Source organism: Phytophthora ramorum (assembly GCF_020800215.1).
Source record: "Phytophthora ramorum isolate Pr-102 chromosome Unknown Phyram_PR-102_s0003, whole genome shotgun sequence".
Classification (NCBI taxonomy): domain Eukaryota; phylum Oomycota; class Peronosporomycetes; order Peronosporales; family Peronosporaceae; genus Phytophthora; species Phytophthora ramorum.
Genome location: NW_027150649.1, coordinates 1,895,597 through 1,915,541, shown reverse-complemented (window position 1 = coordinate 1,915,541; position 19,945 = coordinate 1,895,597). Strand labels below are relative to the sequence as shown.

The 19,945-nt window shown below is 54.4% G+C and overlaps 4 protein-coding genes across 4 annotated transcripts; 2 read left to right on the top strand and 2 right to left on the bottom strand.

Moving 5' to 3' along the window:
* Positions 1 to 12,309: 12,309 nt before the first annotated feature.
* Positions 12,310 to 12,669, top strand: KRP23_3782 (uncharacterized protein; the record flags this gene model as incomplete). Its single annotated transcript, XM_067888680.1, has 1 exon — positions 12,310 to 12,669. The coding sequence occupies one exon, from the start codon at positions 12,310 to 12,312 to the stop codon at positions 12,667 to 12,669; it is 360 nt and encodes a 119-aa protein (XP_067747899.1).
* Positions 12,670 to 13,680: 1,011 nt separating this feature from the next.
* Positions 13,681 to 14,118, top strand: KRP23_3781 (uncharacterized protein; the record flags this gene model as incomplete). The annotated part of the gene is made up of 1 exon (XM_067888679.1): positions 13,681 to 14,118. The coding sequence occupies one exon, from the start codon at positions 13,681 to 13,683 to the stop codon at positions 14,116 to 14,118; it is 438 nt and encodes a 145-aa protein (XP_067747898.1).
* A 211-nt stretch (positions 14,119 to 14,329) lies between these two features.
* On the bottom strand, positions 14,330 to 15,934 carry KRP23_3780 (1-acyl-sn-glycerol-3-phosphate acyltransferase; the record flags this gene model as incomplete). The annotated part of the gene is made up of 5 exons (XM_067888678.1): positions 14,330 to 14,653; positions 14,758 to 14,883; positions 14,964 to 15,066; positions 15,140 to 15,289; positions 15,360 to 15,934. 5 exons carry the CDS (start codon positions 15,932 to 15,934, stop codon positions 14,330 to 14,332), a joined length of 1,278 nt encoding a protein of 425 aa, XP_067747897.1.
* A 177-nt stretch (positions 15,935 to 16,111) lies between these two features.
* Positions 16,112 to 19,634, bottom strand: KRP23_3779 (Exonuclease mut-7-like protein; the record flags this gene model as incomplete). The annotated part of the gene is made up of 4 exons (XM_067888677.1): positions 16,112 to 18,461; positions 18,524 to 18,641; positions 18,715 to 19,132; positions 19,206 to 19,634. 4 exons carry the CDS (start codon positions 19,632 to 19,634, stop codon positions 16,112 to 16,114), a joined length of 3,315 nt encoding a protein of 1,104 aa, XP_067747896.1.
* Between the last annotated feature and the right edge of the window lie 311 nt (positions 19,635 to 19,945).

The following is a 19,945-nucleotide window of genomic DNA, read 5'->3' as shown; positions in this document are numbered from 1 at the left end:
TTGATTGGATAAAACTAACAGAAGAAAGCTTTGTCATTAATCGTTATAGTGACTAGAGACCTGCCTTCTCCCCAGCTCGGCTAATGCAATGGTTGATTACACTCTCCCAGGCCTTCACGACTCTCACAACGACGATTTGGCGCTTCTCCGGAAGAAGAACCTTCATGAGAGCAAGCAAACGATCTGGGAGAGGCAAGTGACCATGGGCGTTGGTGCAGGACAGCTCGTACGACAGTGCAAGCACTCGTAAATGGTTTTTGAAGGGCCCCATGATGCCAACACCAAGAGTCTGCAACACAGCCGTGGTGATCTTAGGCAACACAAACAGCTCTGTGCCCCAGCCTGCTATGACTTCCGCTGAAGCATCGGAAACATGACACTTCAAGTTGTCTACATATAGGGCAAGGGTCTCCGCTTGTGTCGTAGAAACATACTCTGCCCAGACTCCATCAATAAAAGGGTCATGCCAAATGCGAGCATCCATCCACGCATTGTATGTACCGTCGATACAGACTCGTCAACTTGCTCGAAGCTAGATAGTTTTGTACCAATTCATCGTACTCTTCTCTGACGAACGCAACAACATGGCTCATCTTTAGAGGAAAGTCGTCACGGCGCTTAGATTTAATACATTGCACCAGCTCTTCAGTATGCACAAATGCACACGGCCGTCCTTGGTCCCCCAAACACACCTTGGACGCTATCTTGTTGCCACACGCTGTGCGCAATGCCGTATCTTTCTTCTCCCAGGCGTAGATCGCCCCCTACTCTTGATGCTGTACCGCTCGGCCAGTGCCGCGATCGTCCAGCCCTGCTTCAACTTGGTAAGGACTTGAGCTTTGAAAGCATTGCGAAACGTCATCCGACGATAGCCAGAGCATTGGCTTCCGTCGGACCTTTCAGCAACACCACAGTCGCCACCCCCTGCGCTAATACTGACCTCTTCCTCCTTGCTGCTGTCTTCTTCCTCCCCTCTCAGTATAGCTCGTGGAAGACCATCGTATATAACGCTCCACTAGCGCAAGCACGCTTCAGCGTCATCGGTTGTGGCCATGAATGCTGAACTGTTCGACGCGCGCAATTCTTCACCAGTTAAATCTGTCATTATGATTGGTCAAATGTTTGCATAGGAAGTTTATCGTCCCAATTTTTACGGATCGCCACCGAAGTGGTTCCTTTGTATAGGATTTTAACCTACCCGTAAAAGAAACTTACATGTTAAGTGCCATATCGTCACGACTCCGACCGTTAGGTCAACTCCGACCAGCATCCGACTATCGCAAAACTTTATATCGCACCAGGTTGTGGAGGTTTCGTAAAAATACATCCTCTCAAATGATTGGCTCATTGATAGGTAGCAGATGTAATTACGCCTCATAAATGAGTGGCGTACGTGCAATTTTGCTGCGCCATTTTGCCATGCGAGCTCAGTGCTCGATCGACCACCCGGTGCGGTGAATTAAGGGAGGTATACCGAGCATCGGTCACCTTAGAGGGTTGTCGCGGCCACGAAGAACTGTGGATCACCGTTAATTTCCCGTCGAGCACTCCAGACGAGTACCCCTGCGATGTTGTTGTCTAACCCCCACCGATGTTGCTCAATGGAAGAGCTCCCGAAAGGGAAGAAGGTGGTTCGATTCCACCCATCGGTAAAGTTTCTATGCTCGAATGACTGCTGCAGACCTAACATCAATGCAAGCACCAACTACGAGGACATGGGAAAGGGGATAGTATTGCGTTACGGGAGCAGCTTGAGTGTGCCTTGTTGATGAATAGGTGCAGGGTCTACAATTCTGTCGCTGGGAAGATGCTGATGATATGCGTTGGTGAGGTCGTTGAGGCTTCCCTCGCGATGCAGCTGCCGAAGCGCCTTGAGTACAGTGTTGGATTCCTTTGACAGTACGCCGTGCGCGCCTAGGTACGCAGTGACTTTTCTTGACGCTAACTCTCCGAGACGGCGGAAGTTATCCTTGTAGCTGGGCGATGACTCGTCGAGCGTGTATCCGTATTCGATGAAGAGCTTCATGAAGGCAACAAGCTGCTTGGCGTCTGATTACTTGTGCTTATTCGTGCTTAGCCATCCGCGTGGAACGGCAGTGTACCATGCGAACCAGGTGTCTATAAGTGGTATCGTCTTCGAGCGGCGTCGGCGCTTCACAGGTACGCTTTCATCTTCATCTCTTGGTCGCTTGGCTTGACCATCATGTGCTGATGTTTTTGCTTCAGTGTTGGTGCTTGCAGCTTCTAGCGAGTTGACTCGAGCCTCGAGGCTACGGTTGACCTCGATTAACCGCTCAATCAAAGCAGTCTGATGACTTTGGCCTTCACGTTTCCTTCCATCAGGTCTTCTGCGGTGGTTTTGGCTTGATCTTTTGACCTCGTGAGTTGCTGTGACCAGGCAAGCAGGCTCGTCGTCGTCACACCAGAGGTTACAGCACAGGGCTGGATCGTCTTCATTGCAGGCGCCTGCGCGTTGGTCTTCATCAACGACGGGTAGTGGAAGAAGATGGTTGCTGTCAGCACATCTCTTACAGCGGCGCAAACATTGAAGGCCTTGTTACCCAGTGCGTGAGTTGTATTGAAGAGCTTGCGGCTAACCTCTCGAATATTCTCTTGTGTAACCGAGTCGAAGACATCCAGCGACGGAAGAACATAGGCTTGTTTTGGTGCCATCCCGCTCAGCACCTTGGCTACTTGATAATCTTCTTTTGGAGTATTGAAGACGTATGCTAAGGTTTTGTTGGTCGTGGTCAAGTTCCAGGCTCCGCGGTCAAATATCCACTGCGCCGTCAACTCTGAGCTCGCGTTCGCATGCTGCGCACCGCCACGTCGGAACGAATGAGAGGTCAGCGGCTCTTCGACTCCAGCTGGGCCAACAACACTGTAATGGGTCTGCTTAGACCCACTACTTAAGCTTACACGTGTGCGCGCGTGTATGAGGAAGTGTAGGTGTATTTAGCTTAAGTTCAGTATACTTGTATCCGCAAGTATACTTAAACTTAGACAAAGGAACCGAACGATAGCTTTGGTGCCAAATGAGAACTGTATTGATTGTTAACTGGGTTTCCTCCTAAAACTGATATTTATAATGAGAGGTTCTGCCATCGGATGGCTGGCAGAACCCCTATCTATTGAATGACTCTCATTGGTAGAAATATGTTCCTTTCTACTAGTCATATGCCTTTTGCTATGAATGTGGACCACCTTGTGGAGTGGTCAACCTGAATGTATCCCTTAGTGCATGTTGCACTAAGGTAGGAGGTGAACCGAATGTGTAGCCCTGCTACCCCCCCCCCCCCCCCCCCCCCCCCCCCTCCCGTTAGGATTTGACGTGCCGGTCTCGACACGTCAATCCGTATTTTCTTCGGGGGAACACGTGCTCATTCCCAATGAGCACGCCAACGACGTCTTCGTCTAAGACGCCGGCCGCTTCGGCAACAGCAAGTGCTGTCGTCGCCTTGGAGGCGACGACGGCCGCTGCCTCAGCCACGACCGCTACGGACATCGCCTCGACGGCGATGTCGACAAGCGCGGCAACAGAGAGTCGCCTCTCTGTTGCTGGATACCACTCGAGATGGCATGAGAAACATGCCATCCGTAACAAGACAGGCAAGATCATTGCTGTCGAAACCGGAGTGGGTATCTACTCTCCGGGTGGAGAGGGAGTTCCCCTCGACTACGGAAGCGAAGTCGAGGAGGGGGAACTCGAAGGAGACAAGGACACCTTGTCTCCGGGCCACACTGACCCCAATGTGGGTCTGCGTCGTCCACGCGAGGACGACTAGAACGCTTCGGGCTCGAAGCGCTCGCGCAGCGGCAGTGGAACACCGCTCGCTGCCGCTGGAGCCTTGACGACTCCGCGGGATGGAGATGACTCTGCTCCATCCGCTGTTGTTGCGGCCTCGCACACTGAGCCAGTGCGCGAGCCGTGGATGCCGTCTCAGTCTGAGATCGGCAGCCGATTCGGTGCGACCGCGCCACCGAATCTGTACGCGCTGTACTCGTGCAACGCCATCGTTGACGATGACGTTGCGAAGCGATTGCACTTTGATCCGATGACGGACCAAAGGCGCGATTACTACATCGGGCTCTTCCATGAGCCCCGATGGTTTGCGAGCAAGAAGACTTCTCGCAGAAGCAAAGTGCCCGAGTGGCAGGCACTTTGTCAGAGTTGGAGTGCCTTTGTTGAAAACTTCAACAAAAACCCCGCTGGCTATCGCGACCGGATTAGCCAGGCGCGGGAGCGCTACGAGAAGTTCTCGAAGCGTGGTAAGCTTGAACGACTGCACCATGGTGCAATCGGTATCGGACTTCCTTGCGCAGTGCCTTACGACACTGCTTGTGAGTACTGCTACCCCGGAGCAGTACGCATTACTGAACGGGACATCCACCGGTACACGTCCATGCGTGTACCTGACGATCTCAAGACCCTGCGGGCCAGTTTTCAGGCGCAGGCGTCTTCTAGTGCTGCGGATAATCGCAGCACTTATCCGAGTGCTGTAGGCGACTACAGCGCTCGCCCAAGTTTTACGCCCTTCGGCGGAGGTGGCGGCCTTCGTACGCCGTCACCATTTCCGGAATGTCCTCCATCCGGACATTCCGTGATTCCCACGTATCGTGTTGGGGGGGAAATCCTCTCCAACGAATTCGAAAATGAACCGGACCTTGGGTCTGGTTCCGATAACCAACAATTCGCTGGACGATCCAGCGAGTTGCCCCGCGTGCGTCTCGCAACGGGGGGGGGGAGACGCCCCAGGTTTGGTCAACCAAACCTTGAGTCTCGCTTGGAGGCTGTTGAGCGTCTCCAAGCGTCGCAGTTCGCTGCTCTGCGTCAGGAGCTGAGCTTGTTGAAGGCTCAGCTCGCGGAGGTTGCGCAGACGACCTCGAACGTAAAGGTCGAGGTTGGGACGAGGCTCTCTGGCGCCTTGAAGCGCGTCGCCGCGCTCGAGAGCGCTTTGGCGAGTCACCAGACGTAGGTGACTCGTGCTGCACGTACGGCTTCAGTCGGCCAACGTAAAACGTTGGGTGCAAGCGCATGCTGGACGGTATGTCCAGTGTGTACGCGTTGCCATGCTTCGCCAATACGGTGAATGGCCCAATGAAGCGCGGAGCAAGCTTGCTTGCTCCGAAATCGGAAACTGCATGTTTAGCTAGGTTCTGCGTAGCTAACAGAACTAATGAACCAACTTTGAATTCATTTGTGTTTCCTCTGCCGTTGTTATCGGCGTCCAGCTTCTGTCGATCGACAGAAGCTGCTATTGCATCTTGGACAAACCGAATTACGGCTTGACGGCGCTGGACAAAGTCCATTGCATCCGAGCTGAACCCCTGGTTCAGTTCGTGCTCCTTGTTCGCAGCAGGCCCGGTCTGCGCGTGATGTTCGTTGTCGTTCGAGTGTCTACGCCCGTCGTAGACACTGTCTTGTCGTCGCCATGACTGCGCGCAGTACGTGCGCGAGTCGTCACAGCTGATACATTGCTTGTATCAGCGTGCTTATCCGGTTGTTTTGATTTAACCGGATATCCTCCCCCACTTAAGGAAGGAGCAACCGCACCGAGTACGCTCGGTACGCGTGGGTGCCTCATGGCATTCACGTAGAAGGGTGTGTGTCCTGTCGAGACATGCACTGAGTTGTTGATGGCGAACTCCGCCATCGGCAAGCAGTCGCTCCATTGATGGAACGAGTGCGCGTAGCTCTTCATGGTGTCAACCAACACGCGTTTGACACGCTCTGTTTGTCCGTCGGTCTGCGGGTGATCCGCAGTCGACATGGACAACTGCGTCCCAAGAAGTGTAAACACTTCTTGCCAGAATCGCGCTGTAAAGCGCGGATCCCGATCCGACACGATGTCGAGTGGCATCCCATTGTGTCGAAACACCATGTCGACAAACAGACATGCCGTCTGTTTGGCTGTCACCTCGGCTGGTACTGCAGCAAGATGCACCATCTTGCTGAAGCGGTCAACAAAGACCACTATACCAGTCCTCCGCTTGTTGTCTTGCGGAAGACTAAAAACAAAGTCCATTGAAATGGACTGCCAGCACTCCGACGGAGTCGGTAGTGATTGAAGCGGAGCCTGCGCGTTGGGCGCAGGCTTCACACACTGGCATACCTCGCAAGCACGAACGTACTTGCGTATCCATTTGTACTGGTGACTCCAATAGAAGTCACGCATGAGAAGCAAGTATGTCTTCTCACGGCCAGGATGTCCCGATGTCGGAGCATCGTGGTACTCGTACGTGATCTTGAGCTTCAACTCATGATCATCCGGCACGACAATGCGATCTGTGTTGGCGTCGACTGCGCTGTAAAGCAGCAGACCATTGTGTACACGATAACGGTGTACACGGGCACGAAGGTGTTTGGCCAGCTTCTGACGAGACTTGTCAGAAGGTGTGGAGAAATACTCCAACAATTGCTTCGCATCCGCATCATGCGCGTATGTGGCCTTCACGTCATCTAACATGGACGACGAGAGTGTAGTCGTCGGCCTCTTGCACCTTCGTGATCGTGTTGCATCAATGCGCATCCGATCGCGAAATCGGATGCATCACACACAACGTGGAATGGGCGATCTTGGTCGGTCACCGCCAAGATTGGCGCCTCAGTCAAGCCCTGCTTGACTGCTTCAAAGGCCTGCTGACAATCAGCAGTCCATTCCCATGCAGCTTCTTTCTTCAAGAGCTGCGACAGCGGGCAATTCTTGCCCGCGTAGTTGCTCACGTACTTGCACAAGTACGTGGCGAGTCCAAGGAACTGCCGCAGTTCCTTTACGTTTGAAGGCGTAGGCCATTCATTGATCACTCTGACCTTTCCTGGGTCAGGGCGTACGCCGTTCTTCCCCACGAGACACCCAAGTACGGGTATCTCGGTCGCCCCGAAGATACACTTCTTCAGGTTCGCGTAGAGCTTGTGCTTTCGCATGAGCTCAAGCAACTTGCGGAGATGCTCTGTGTGCATCTCCACATCCGATTTTCCATTCACAGCCCGGCTGTGAATGAACACGTCGTCGAAATAGCTCGGTGCGAAGTCGCGCACCGAGCGCAACAAGTGCGTGACGCACCTGTTGAACGTCGCTGGGGCGTTCTTCAGCCCCTGCGGCATCACGAGCCACTCCCAGAGCATGCCGCTCGGAGTGCTTACCGCCGTGAGAGGGATATCACTCTCACGCATGAGGATCTGATAGAACCCGTCTCTCAGATCCAGAGTACTGAAGATAGTACTCGAGGTCATCGAATCGATGATCACATCATTTTGAGGTATCGGCGTCTGCGCCGGTACCGTCGCATCGTTCAGCTTGTTATACGCATGAACGATGCGCCACCCGCCCTGTGGCTTCTTGACACAGAACGTAGGCGCGCTGTCCGGGGACTTCGATTCCCGCACTTGTCCTGCCTTGCGACGACTTTCAAAGAAGTCGTCGATTGCCTTGACTTGCTCACGCGGCAGTGGCCACTGTCGCGTGACGCAATACTTCGTTCCCGGCACGAGATCAATTCGTGCTGGACACCCTTGTCCTGCGGTAACTCCGCAGGAATGTCGTCCGGGAGTACATCCTTGTATTCACGCAAGACCTTGTAAAAGGGTCTCGCCTTGAGCGAATCCCAGCCTTGCTCGTCGAAGCGTTCCTTCTTCGACTTCGCGCTGAGGGCGTCCGCTCCCTCAGAGATGAGCTGATTCAGCTCTTCTGCTTCACACGTCATCCTCTCGACGTCCGAGAGGATGAAGATCTGCTCGATGCGTCCATCGTGCAGGTCGCGAGCGAAACGCTTCCAGCTTGTGACTGGGAGCGACATCAACTCCAACGCTAACGTCGGAGGGTTCTCCAGTCTCATCTTCTTGTATTGGAGACCAATGCTCGTACGCGTCAAGACACTCAATGTCTCGACGGTCGTCTCCAACTCCTGTGTCTGCCCGGCAGACACTGCTTGTGCGTCTCGGTCCCTGGCCGAGACTTGCGCAGCTTTTCTCGCTTGCGCCGTTCACTTCTCGTGCGGAGCCCGGCTCCGCGATATTCTTCTTGTCCAGGCCCGGCCGTGGACAGTTGTTCCTTGTATTCGCCGGCGGGTTTTACCCGAGGGCGCACGCGATCAAGCCCGGCATGATCGCGCACCGCTTCGTCGTGCAGCCCGGCTGCACGCGAGCTCGCAAGCATTTCCGGTGCGGGACGTTTGCAACCGTCCGCACTGCTTGCAGCGTCGGCTCCCAGAGCCGACGCGCTTCTTTACCTCGATGCCTAACGGCGGAGTGTCTTTCGACAAATTGTGTGTCGACATTATCTGTCGACACGACCGCGTTGCTCCGGACGCTTCGAGACCCTCTCGAATCCGATCGAATCAGGCCCTGCTGATTCGTTTCACATCTTTTTCCAACGACTCTCGCAGTCGTTGGCGTTCGCTTGGGGTGACCGGAGACAGCCGCATTCCGCGCTGTCTCTGATGGAGGGCCGCATGCACCACGTGGTGCATGTGCTGCGCCGACAGGGCCATCGCTCTCTGTCGCGTTGCTGCTGCTCCCGAAGCGCACGATCGTGCGCTTCGTCCAGTCGATCACCGGATCATGCCGTGCAAGCCACGGCATGCCCAACACCATATCGCACTTATCGTCCAGTTCCAGGACGATAAGCTCGTCGACGAACTCCTTCTCTTGATACGAAAAGCGTACACGTACGATACGCTTCTCGGTTCTAACAACGACTTCTCTCTCTCTTCGAGCTTACCTTCAGGATGACAAGGTTCGGCTTGTCATCTTGCTTCTTGCAGTGAGATTGACTCTCACTGGGGGCAGCGATATTCATTGCAGCGTGTCCGATGTCGACACGCTCGACCGCATCACCGCATCACCAGCAGGGCGCCCCGCGCCTGCTGGTCCATCTAGTTTTTTATTGCCCGTGACGATACCCAGTATCGCCACGACGGCTCCTCGCCGCATGCACAGGTGCTGTGCACTCGCGGGCATAGTGACCGATGTTTCCGCAGCGGAAACAACGCACATTCGTTGATCCACGACGCTGCTGGGAACCAGCAGCAGTCGCACTCGAGAGGTCCATTGGTTCGGGACCTCCCGACGGCCTAACCACCGGCCGTGGAATTAGCCGTGGGGCGTTCACATGCAGTTTAGCCTGCCGCAGGCTAAACTCTTCTTGCATTGCTAGCGCAATTGCAGCCTCGAGAGTGTTTGGATACTCTCGGAAGAGATAGGTCTTCACAGGCCCATCTCTAAGGCCCTTCATGAACGTGACGACCTTAGTCGCCTCGTCGATCGGGTTGGTCACGATGTTCGAGACCAAGTACCGTGCCCTTTGGGCGTAAGCATGCACGTCATGCTTGCCCTGTTGCAGATTGAGGAACTCCGCCCTCGATCGGAACTCGTTCTGTGGGGGCTCAAACGCTAGTTTGAGCTCCTCCTTGAAATCCTCGTACGTGCTAAACCACGTAGGGTCCGTGAGTCGGCGTCCGTACGCCCAACTCCTTGCTCGTCCGCCAAGACATGACATGGCGAACGCAACCTTCGACAACGGGTCGACGATACGTCGAGCCGTAATGGCAGTGTCGACCTCGACAAGCCAACGGAGGAGAGGTTCGCCCTCTCTTCCAACGTAGCTGCTTACGTGGAGTTTCAATGACTCCACGCGCGGTGTGGCCGATGGCGACACCGAAGCTCGAGCAGTGGTTTCACGCTGTTCCTTCACGATGAAACCCAGAGCAACACCGTGTTGCTCCGTCGGTGATAGCGTTCGCAACATCGTTGCTACCGCCGCTTCCCCAATGACTGTCGACAGTCGTTGGAGGGCCTCCCACTCTGGTTCCGACAGGTGGGGGCTGTCTGCATGCGCAACATGCGTTGCAGACGTGTTTGGGCTACCCACGGACATGTTACTGTCCGAGGGCAGGTTCTCAGCCCCGCGTTCGTATTCCATACGAACGTGTTCTTAGTCGGTCGTTGGACGGACTACAAAGTGCTACCAGGTGTAATGGGTCTGCTTAGACCCACTACTTAAGCTTACACGTGTGCGCACGTGTATGAGGAAGTGTAGGTGTATTTAGCTTAAGTTCAGTATACTTGTATCCGCAAGTATACTTAAACTTAGACAAAGGAACCGAACGATAGCTTTGGTGCCAAATGAGAACTGTATTGATTGTTAACTGGGTTTCCTCCTAAAACTGATATTTATAATGAGAGGTTCTGCCATCGGATGGCTGGCAGAACCCCTATCTATTGAATGACTCTCATTGGTAGAAATATGTTCCTTTCTACTAGTCATATGCCTTTTGCTATGAATGTGGACCACCTTGTGGAGTGGTCAACCTGAATGTATCCCTTAGTGCATGTTGCACTAAGGTAGGAGGTGAACCGAATGTGTAGCCCCGCTACAAACACGATCGAGCAAGCGGCAGACAAGAGCGTGGACCCCGACTGTCGGTGTCGTGTGGACGGCGGCGCTTCTCTTCGATGTCTGAGAAGAATCTAGGGCGCCGCTGTCTTCAAGCAGGTCCAGCAATGGGATCGAGTTGGTCAGCTCAACAGGGACGTCCTTCGACTGCACTGGCAAGATATTGAGCAGCGCTGTGCACGGCGACTCCTGCGTGATCAAGGCCAGAGCGAGCGCCAGCAGCGGGCAAGTCATAAAGTCTTCGTCGGGAAAGAGCGACAGCGTCTGCTCGTCTGACGTCTTCACGCGGATGAAGCGGATAAAGAACACGCCGCCAGCATCGATGGTGAGCTGCTGCTTCCGGACGAAGGTCAGGCCCGAAGCGCGCCCGAAGAGATACCACAAGAGACACAGCCGTGCTTAGTTGTCCGATGCACAACAGGCCGTTGAATACAGATAGCTTGTCATCTTGTTGAGATCATCCTTCGTGCATGCAACCACTTTCTTGACGAACCCACCGCTCTCGCGTTTGATGCAGTGCTGTTCAAGGGTACACCCCAAGCTGAGCAGCTGCCGGGCCACAGCTCCACCTTGAGCAGGGTACTCGTCGAGGAGCCAGCACTTTGCTTGGCGGAAATATTGAGCGACGGAGTGGCGCAACAGGTGCAGCCCCCTAGCTCCTGCATGGAATGCCAGGTACACATCAAACTTGTCCATCAGAGTCACTAGAATGCCCCCCGCGCGGCTTGGGTCCGCAACGATCAAAGCCTTGACATGCTCCATGCTCGTGCTCTCGGCGGAGAGGAAGCGATTGAACGCCTTTATGGCCGTTGCGCGCGCGCGCTTGGTGTTTGCGGGCTTCAAGTCGTTCAGGCTCATTGTTCTTGGTGGGAGAGGCGGCAAATATGCGAGTGATACGTAGCACACCTCTCGCTTGTATCACGATACACGTATCTGGGCGTCAGCTCCGATCAGATATGTCGGAATCGCTCAGTTTCCGACTGCAACGTACAATCGTGTATTTATTGGATAAAATATAATCGGTAACGTGATTTGATTCGCCAAAAACTATAGAGATGGTTTTGATTTGCCAGAGAACGAATAAGTTAGATGATACGGCATTACAAATCCGGCCAAACACGGTAGCATCTGACTTCAACATGCCAATGGGACTTTTCTCGAAAGTGCTTCGGAGCAACCGTTGAGGATTGCTGAGCAACGAGCTCAAGTTACAGTGCCGTATGTGGGGATAGTTGTTAAATTTTCTGCGGTTGGTCTGGTGCAGCGACATCCGCAGGTGTGTTGAATCTTTGTGTTGAATGAATCGCACAAGTCCCAGACGTCAACGAGCCGTGAGTCAGCTCCATTGCAACGGAGAGAAGGTCATAACGGTTTATGTGGTCAGGGCTATGCGAGCAGGTTCGCTATAACATAACTGTTTCGACGGAGACACGAACAGCGCACCTCTGTGAAACAAATCGAAAGTCGAAGTGTTCCCGTTGTTTCTGCATCATTTAGCAAGCAGAGTTCGGTCAAGAGACGCACTTTGAGCCCGATACGCCCCTCATTAATCTAAGTTGCTCTTGTTTGTGTGGTAGATTTTGACCTGTCAGCGAGCACGACGAGCTGTCCGGTGCTGGAGCCCGACGACGCCATCAGACACTTGCTGTCCCGATTGCCCCGCGCTGCTCCAGTGGGTGACACCTGATTGCTCGTTGGTCCGTCACGCTCGAGCTTGCTCAGCAAGTTGCTTGGCAAGCAAGAGATACGGTAGGGAAAATAAAAGTGACGCATTCACCAGTTGAGCCCATCCCACAACATCTTGATTCATGTATGTCCCCTCTAAGTGCGATTCGTCGACTGCTCTCTCTCTCTTCGAAGTCTCAGTTGTCAACAGGTCAATAGACCACCAAGTGCGTCCAAGTTCTCCATCAGAATGAACTCGCTGCTGTTTCTGTACCTGAACCTTATCCGGGGCCCGCAGATCGTGGCTGCGCGGCGTGAGAAGGAGGACAAGGAGAAGCGCGCGCAGCTGGAGGCCGACATCGCGAGCGGCAAAGTGCCCAAGACGGCAAGCTGCAAGAAGTGCGACGCACCCGTGGACCGCCTGGCAGTGCCCGTCGGTGTCACACCCACGTGTGCCCCGTGTCTGGCCAAAGAGGCCGAGGAGCTGCGCGTGGCCAAGCTGGAGATGCGGCGGGAGATCAAGATGTCGCCCTTCCTGTGGTTCCAGGTGTTCATGATGCTGCTGGGGCTCACTGTTTTCTTCCACCGCAACGTCATGGCGCTGTTCTAATGTCTATCGACGGACAAGAAGGAGGCAAAGATGAGAGCGCAACAGCATAAGCAGTCGTGGCGGTCGATTATATAGATGGCTTCATACAATAGGCGCGACCGACGGTATTGTTTCCTGAGTTGCTTTTCGGTGGAGCTGCCATTGGGCATTGCATACTGTTTGAAGGAAGTTGTGCCGTGGTTGGCAAGTGTTTGTGCAATGTAGAAGGAAACGCGGAGCTGCTGAAGGCTACTAAGCAGCAGGTTCGGCAGCGCGTACGCTGTAAATGCACTCCTACAGTTGACCAGCCAGGCCGCGATGACACAGGGTAACTTTATTCCAGTTGGACCGATGTCGAAAGAGAAGAGAAAGGTGCATGATATTGGGAGCAACGACGGTGAAGGTTGTGAAGAAGACGACGACTTAGGATTTTCAACCAGCGTTAATTATGAATGGAAACATATTTGCTACTTCTTCTCCGCCCTGTCGTTTGAACGTGTTGCCTACTCTGCATGCTCAGTGTCGTCGACATTGTCAATAGCAGGAAGTGGACCAATCACCTCCTGGCGAGGTATTTCACGGATGAATGCTTCGATGATCTCCTCCCGGCTTAGCAACCTGCGATTTGAGCTTGAAGCGCCTGCCAAGGGCGTCAAAGTCACACTGGAGTTGCACGTTATCAGCGATCGATGCTGTCACACAGTCGAGAGCTAGTCGTGCCGACCCCGGCTGATTCTCGCTGGCCGATTGTCGTTTTAATGATTGGCTAAACCGCCAAGGTAAGTTGTTGGTACTCCGCAGTCGGTTACTGGAGAGTGTCGAGCCGGTGTGCAAGCCCGTTGTGGATACGGAGAGACTCTAGTGCGTGGAAGCAGAGTCGATGACCGATCTGGCGTCCTTGAGGGGCGCCTAGTGCTTGTACTACATGTGCAAACGTGAAGCCTTAAATGGCTACATCGTTTCGGTGTTTAATCACTTTGTTCCCATTAACATTCCGGTAGAACGCTCCATTCATTTATTCATTTTGGCATAATGCCTCAAAGCACGGCAAAGGACCTGGACACTCGGCTGCGCGCGCTGCAGACGAAGACGTTGGTGGAGGAGAGCGAGTGGCAGGATCAGGGACGCAAGCTCTACGAGTTCGAGGACAAGTTCCTGCGCGAGACACTGCTGGAGGGCAACCTGCTCACGGGCTGGGGGGAGCCGCGCACGGCACCCGTGAGGTTCCGCAACGCGGGCGTGCGAAAGCGCAAACGTGAGCGACAGGAAGCGACGGCGGAGCGCGCGGGAAAACCCCTGCCGCCTCCCACGCCCACGCTGTCGGTCGATGAGCAGATCAAGGTCGATCGCCACCGCCTGGCCTCCTATTCGTGCGTGCAGTCGCCCGCGGAGCCGCTGCACGCGACGCTGGCAGAGCGCGAGCGGAAGCTCGTGGAGGCTCGGAGCAAGAAGAAGAAGCTGCAGAAGTGAGAGGGCCTCTTAACTGCCTAATTACCAAATGTATTGTGCATTGTGGGACGACGCGAGCAGCTAGCTAGGTGGAGACTGACCTCTTTTGTGCTGATGCTGCTGGTCGGTGGTGGGTGATGCACAACGGCAGCAACATCGGAGTCTTGGGTCTTGTCGAGTGGGCTGTACAACTTTATGAGACGGCAGCGCTTGGCATCATCCCGGAGGTGGCTTAGCAGGTGAAGAACATGAGGGCTTCGCCCGCAATCATCATGACCAGCGAGAACAGCATGAACGTGCCATACGTGATGTCCAACCAGTGGCACACGGAACTAATGACCGTGAACGCCCACGACGTGACCTTGAACGTAATCGACCACGACAGGTAGTGGTAGAACATGTTTTTCAGGATGAAGTTGGTGCTCACGCGAGTACCGATGTTGTCCGGCACGTCCTCCGTGAAGGCCTTCAGGTAGATACGACGCAGCGCCAACCGGTTCTGGTTGCGGTTCAGGTTCGGGTCCGACTTGTACTCCGGCAGGTAACGCACCAAAGTCTGGTTGTAGAAAAGAATAAGGCAACAGCACGGGCACAGGTTCAGTCAGCCCCCAGAGCATGAGCACATTCAAATCCCTTTCTCAAAGATGAAGCGCGACGTACGTGGCCGGGGATGCTAAACAGGCGTCCGGGGGCCCATAGCTCGTACGCGCCGAACACGATGGAGGGCACGACATTCTTCTTCGTGTCTTCTCGCAGGTAGAACGGACCCTTCTTGAACTCTTGCAGCTGCAAAATTCAAAAGCATGATCGTTAGTTTTCTTCCGGCAAAACAAAAACCCAAGGATCGAATACGCAACGTAACGTACCAGTCCGTCCTTCGATCGCGTGCCTTCAGGCGAAATGCAGACCGAGTTACCATGTTCATTCACAGACACCGCCAGCTCCTTCAAGCTCTTCAGCGCGGAAGACCTACGCCGCAAAAGCGCAACACAAAATAATTAGCCCCAGAGATCTCGAAAACTCATTGCGTCCGCTATCGTACCGTTTAGAACGGTCGATGGCCACAAAGTCGAATCCCCAACGAGAAGACCAGCCAAGGAATGGCACCAGAAAAATGCTCTTCTTGGCCGCAAACTTGAACGCAACCGGTGACGAGCCATTGACGATGAATCCGTCCAAGTTGGACGAGTGGCTGTGCATCACAAGAGTAAAAAATAAGTATAAAAAACGTCCACTCCGCCCAGCAAGCTGCTGCAACTCACCTGAACATGCACACGACCGAGTCCTTGAGGTCTATCAGGTTATCGCGCCCCTCCGCCTTCACCTCCGTGCAGGCTGTGACGCAGACCATGGCAGCCGTCCCCCAGGACACGATGTCCATGGGGAGGTAGTTCTTCTTGACGCCCATCCGCTTCAGCAGCGGATTGAGCCACTTGAGCGGGATGAGCACCGTGACGCAGCTGAGCCATCCCACGAGCACCAGCACCATGGTGAGCATGCGCACCACCATGTAGAGCATCTCCAAAGGTGACGAGCTGGCGGGCAGAACGTCCAGCTTGAGCTGCTTGCGCACGGCGTCCAGCTTGGCGTTGGCCTCCTTCATCTCCGGTGCCGTGAGCCACTGGGCCTCAATGCCCAGCGCGTTCATGCGCTCTTCCAGTTCGATGCGGATGAGTTCGCTGTCGTGGTAGAGCTTGCGTCGCACCTGGTTGCGCTTGGCCAGCGAGCCTTCCTGGGCCAGCGCCAGCGTGGCTGGCAGACGCGACTCCACGTCGGCGAGACGCTCTGCGAAGCGCACGTCCTGCAGCACCTGCGCGGGCGTGGACGTGGACGACATAGCGGAGGAGAGGGGGTCCAAGGTCGCGGGTCTGCTTGTGCTCCCAGATTGCCTACTGATTGGCGAGAGAACGTCGCCGCCTCGTGATTGGGTAAAAGGTGGTGTCTCCGCTTCATGATTGAATAAAAAGAGACCGATAACGCTTTTGTTTTAAACACCTTCAACTATGCATATCTTCTACTTGCTGACGGCGTCTTGCAGCATGAGCAGGCAGAACGCGTCTAACGCAGCGTACGAGACCTGCTGCGGCGTCAGTGGGCGGCGCTCCCAGTCGCTCTTTTGCTGCAGCTTCGACAGTGGGTACCCGAGCGCCTGTTTGATGTAGGTGCTGAGCCCTTTCTGTCGGCGGTGGCGGCGCTGCAGCTTGTCCGTTGCAAGGCTGCGAGTTGGCACGACGGATCCGTCTGCCAGGTGCGTACTCGCCTCCATCGTCTCGAACGAAAAGTCCTGCACGTTGGCAAACGTGTCGAAGCATTTGACCTCCGGGAACGACCATCGCAGCCGCTTGATGTCACCGTCAATTGCGAACCCGAGCTTGGCGACCTTCTCCGAGGCAAACAAGTGCTCGAAGAGCTCCTCCAAATCACCGAGCGCCATCTCCACGAAGTCGAAAATGAACACGTAGTCATCGCACGCGACCTGCAAGATCGAGCACTTGGACTGCGCAGCCCCTCGGCCTTCTGGCCGCCACTCTGCGTCGAGTCCCAGTCGAGTAACGCAGTCCCGCATCAGCAACTCCGTCGCCACCGACAGGGCCTCGTCACTGTCTACCACCATAATGTGATCTGGAGCGAGCGGGATTTTCAGATACGCGATGCCATCTGCAGGGGTAGCCGACGCGTCAGCGTACACGGGTTTTGGCATTGCTGCACGTGCTTGCATCATGTACGGCATGAACTCAGCCTCATGCTCGAGCTTAAACTCTCTGATCGCCTTGCAAGTGTGTCTAAAGCTGAATACCTCGTCGTCGTCCGCTTCCTCCTCGGCGGCGGCGCTTTCCAACTCGATCACTTCTCGCACAAATTGCCGACTCATGTCCAGCGAGTCTTCGATGTCCGACTTGAAAAACAAAAGCACATTGCTCACCCCGCCAAACACAAACATCTCGGCGAATTTGGGACCCAGGTACGCCAACGTTTCCGCGTCGTACAGCTCGGGTCGACGCATCAAGAACCCCATCGTCTTGTCAACACTATCAGTTTCGAGAGCATCGAGACAGAACGCCAGCAACTCCGACCGATGCGATCGATGCAGGAACACGATATCATCCAGCTCCTTCACAATGTGCACCGACAGCAGCGGCAGTTGACTCACGCAATACTCAGCATGCCTTTCCTCCATCGGTAGTTCCTCTGTCACTACCACAAGCAACTGCTTTGCCAACTTACCCAGCGTTCGGAACGTCAGATCCAGAAAGCGCAGCGAGACGACGGATTGCAATAGAAAGAGGCAGGGATCAGGAGTGGTCATGAGCGCGTCTCGAATTGATTGCTCTGCTGCGTTCTTGGAGCCCTTGTCTCGACTGGTCGTGAGCACTTGAACTGCATGTTGAGAGAACATCAACGGAGAGCATGATAAGCTAGCTCTTGAGCACCAATACCTAAAGCTTGCCGAATCAGGGTCAGGTCCAGTAAGAAGTAAGGTATCTCCTTCAGCTTCCAATGCTTTCAATGCATCGCGGTCCTTAAACACTTGCTCGAAAATTGCTCGGCGTGCATACAGCGTCTTCATCGCAACTTTACGTGACGATTCATCAAACGTGTTCCCGCGGCGTGTATACTTGAAGTAAAACTCGCGCAGTAGTGAGTCATACACGGGCACTGGTAGCATCAGCGAGGTTTCTTGAAAGTGTTGCAGCTTGGCTAGCGCCTCTGACACAGTGTCATGTTGAATACAGCACATGAAAAGCGCTGTTTCCGTGGCAGCAGAGAGATGGAACCCGTGTTTCAGCATCGCCCGCAGCGTTTCTTCTGCGCCCACCGAGTTCTTTTTGTAAGCACACGACTTCACCAGCTCTTCCAAAAACCCTTGTCTTTTGGCCTGGGAACCAGGCTCACCAACTGGAAGCTCATTCACCAGAAGGTTGAACCCCTCCACATGGCGATACCCAAACATGCGAGCTACCTCGACACCCATTCGCTGCGTGAACACGATGTTGTCTTCATGCGCTAAGGCAATAATCTCGGCGATATGGTCGCAGATCGTCAGCAAATATGCGCCGCGGATAAATTTGCGGTACAAGGGCAACCCTCGCGAGATTTCTGAGAGGTCCTCGATTTCCTGAACAATTTGCCAAGCAAGAGGCTCGTCGCCACAACACATGTACGCATCGACAATGGAAACGTACGTCTTGGATGTCGGTTGAAGGTGGGGCTGAGGAGGGATAGCTTCACCTTCATCGTCCTCGTCATTACTCGTAAGTTGCCATCCTTTAGTGGCGATATGACACATAGCATCGACAATCACTGAAACGTCCTCTTTCCACTTCCGCTTTCTACATTGATGAATGAGTGTCTCGAAGTCATTTCTGTATGCAAGAGTCAAAAGGTTAGATGTGAACCCCAGAACACAGATCGCGAGTTAACTTACACATTCACAATTGAGCCGCTCTGGATGCGAGCAATCAGACGGCTAATATCATGGTGGACCACCGCCTTTCGAACCGATTGGGACGTCTGATGCCCGAGACAGCCGAGCGTTTTCGAGCCTGCACAGACACAGCAACCAGGTGTTACACCACAATAATGCAATCTCGATTGGCGAGAAGGAGCAGAGCGTACCATCGTTAGTCGACGCTCCCTCTTCTTCCTGCAACTTGACAACTCTGTCTCGCTCCTCTGAGCTTAACACACCACCCTTAACCCATTCATTGAGCACTGGTTCCAAGCCATCATAGTCCAGCAACTTGGCCACCTGACCCACTGTATGACAGAACCTGTCATCCGTCCTCAACTTGGGAGAGTGCGTTGCGACCTCCAGCAGTACGCTCGTCGCCGCAACCCGATTCCTCCTCTTCGCACACGTCTCCAGCGCCTCCAGAAACAACGCTTCATCAAAAGCTCCATCTTCCCTTGCATGAGCCAGGAACACCAAACAATGGTCCGCTGCCACACCGTCATTCAGTCCCACCGCCCGCACCAACGTCGTGTACGTCACGACGTTGGGCTTGGAGCTCGACAGCCTCATTTCCTCGTATTTCTAACACAACAAAACAGCACATGGAAAACGTCATTTTCCTCCAAAAGCTACTACAACTACACCCAAATATTACTCGAATTGCAGCCGGTAGGTCGCCGTTCCTCGCAATCACGTCAATCAGCGCCGTGTACGTGAACACGTCGGGTTGGTAGCCGTGCTCCGCTAGCAGATCGAACGCTCGCTGGGCCTCCCGCACGCTGCCGGCGCGTTGACTGGCTGTAACGATCGTGTTAAGCGCGTAGCTGGGCTGTAGCATCGGTAGTTTGGGGATGCAGCGCGCCTCGTCGCCACGCGTGGCCAGCAGCACCAGCCACTCCACGAAGGCGAAGGCCTTGTCGATGGCCTCGGCGTCGCGGCTCCCGTCCTTGTGCAAGCCCGACTTCATCCAGCGAAAAATGGGCCGCAGGAACGCACGCGTCTCCCATGCGGAAAAGTCCTCGGCAGCCTGCAACTGGCGCAGCAGCGGCCCGGACACGGCGTCGTCCTCCCAGCGATACTCCATGGCCAAGTTTGAACCCAAAATGGCTGTGGAAGTGCGCTATGTATCGGAACATAAAGTAATGTAGTGTACATAAAGGCAACTTGAAGTTATGGAGATGATCCATTCGCCATACTTGTAGTGGTTGCCCTCCGACTCGCAAAAGTGTGTTAGTCGCGATACCAATAGCTCAAGCCACGAAACAACTGCAAAGCACCATAAAACCAAAGCAGCCGTTGTCGTCGCATCGGTGGGCAATAGCCACCGCGCGCGATAAAGTTCAGCAGGGAGAAGATGTCGCTCGCTTTCGTTCTCAACAGGCTCACGAACATTCA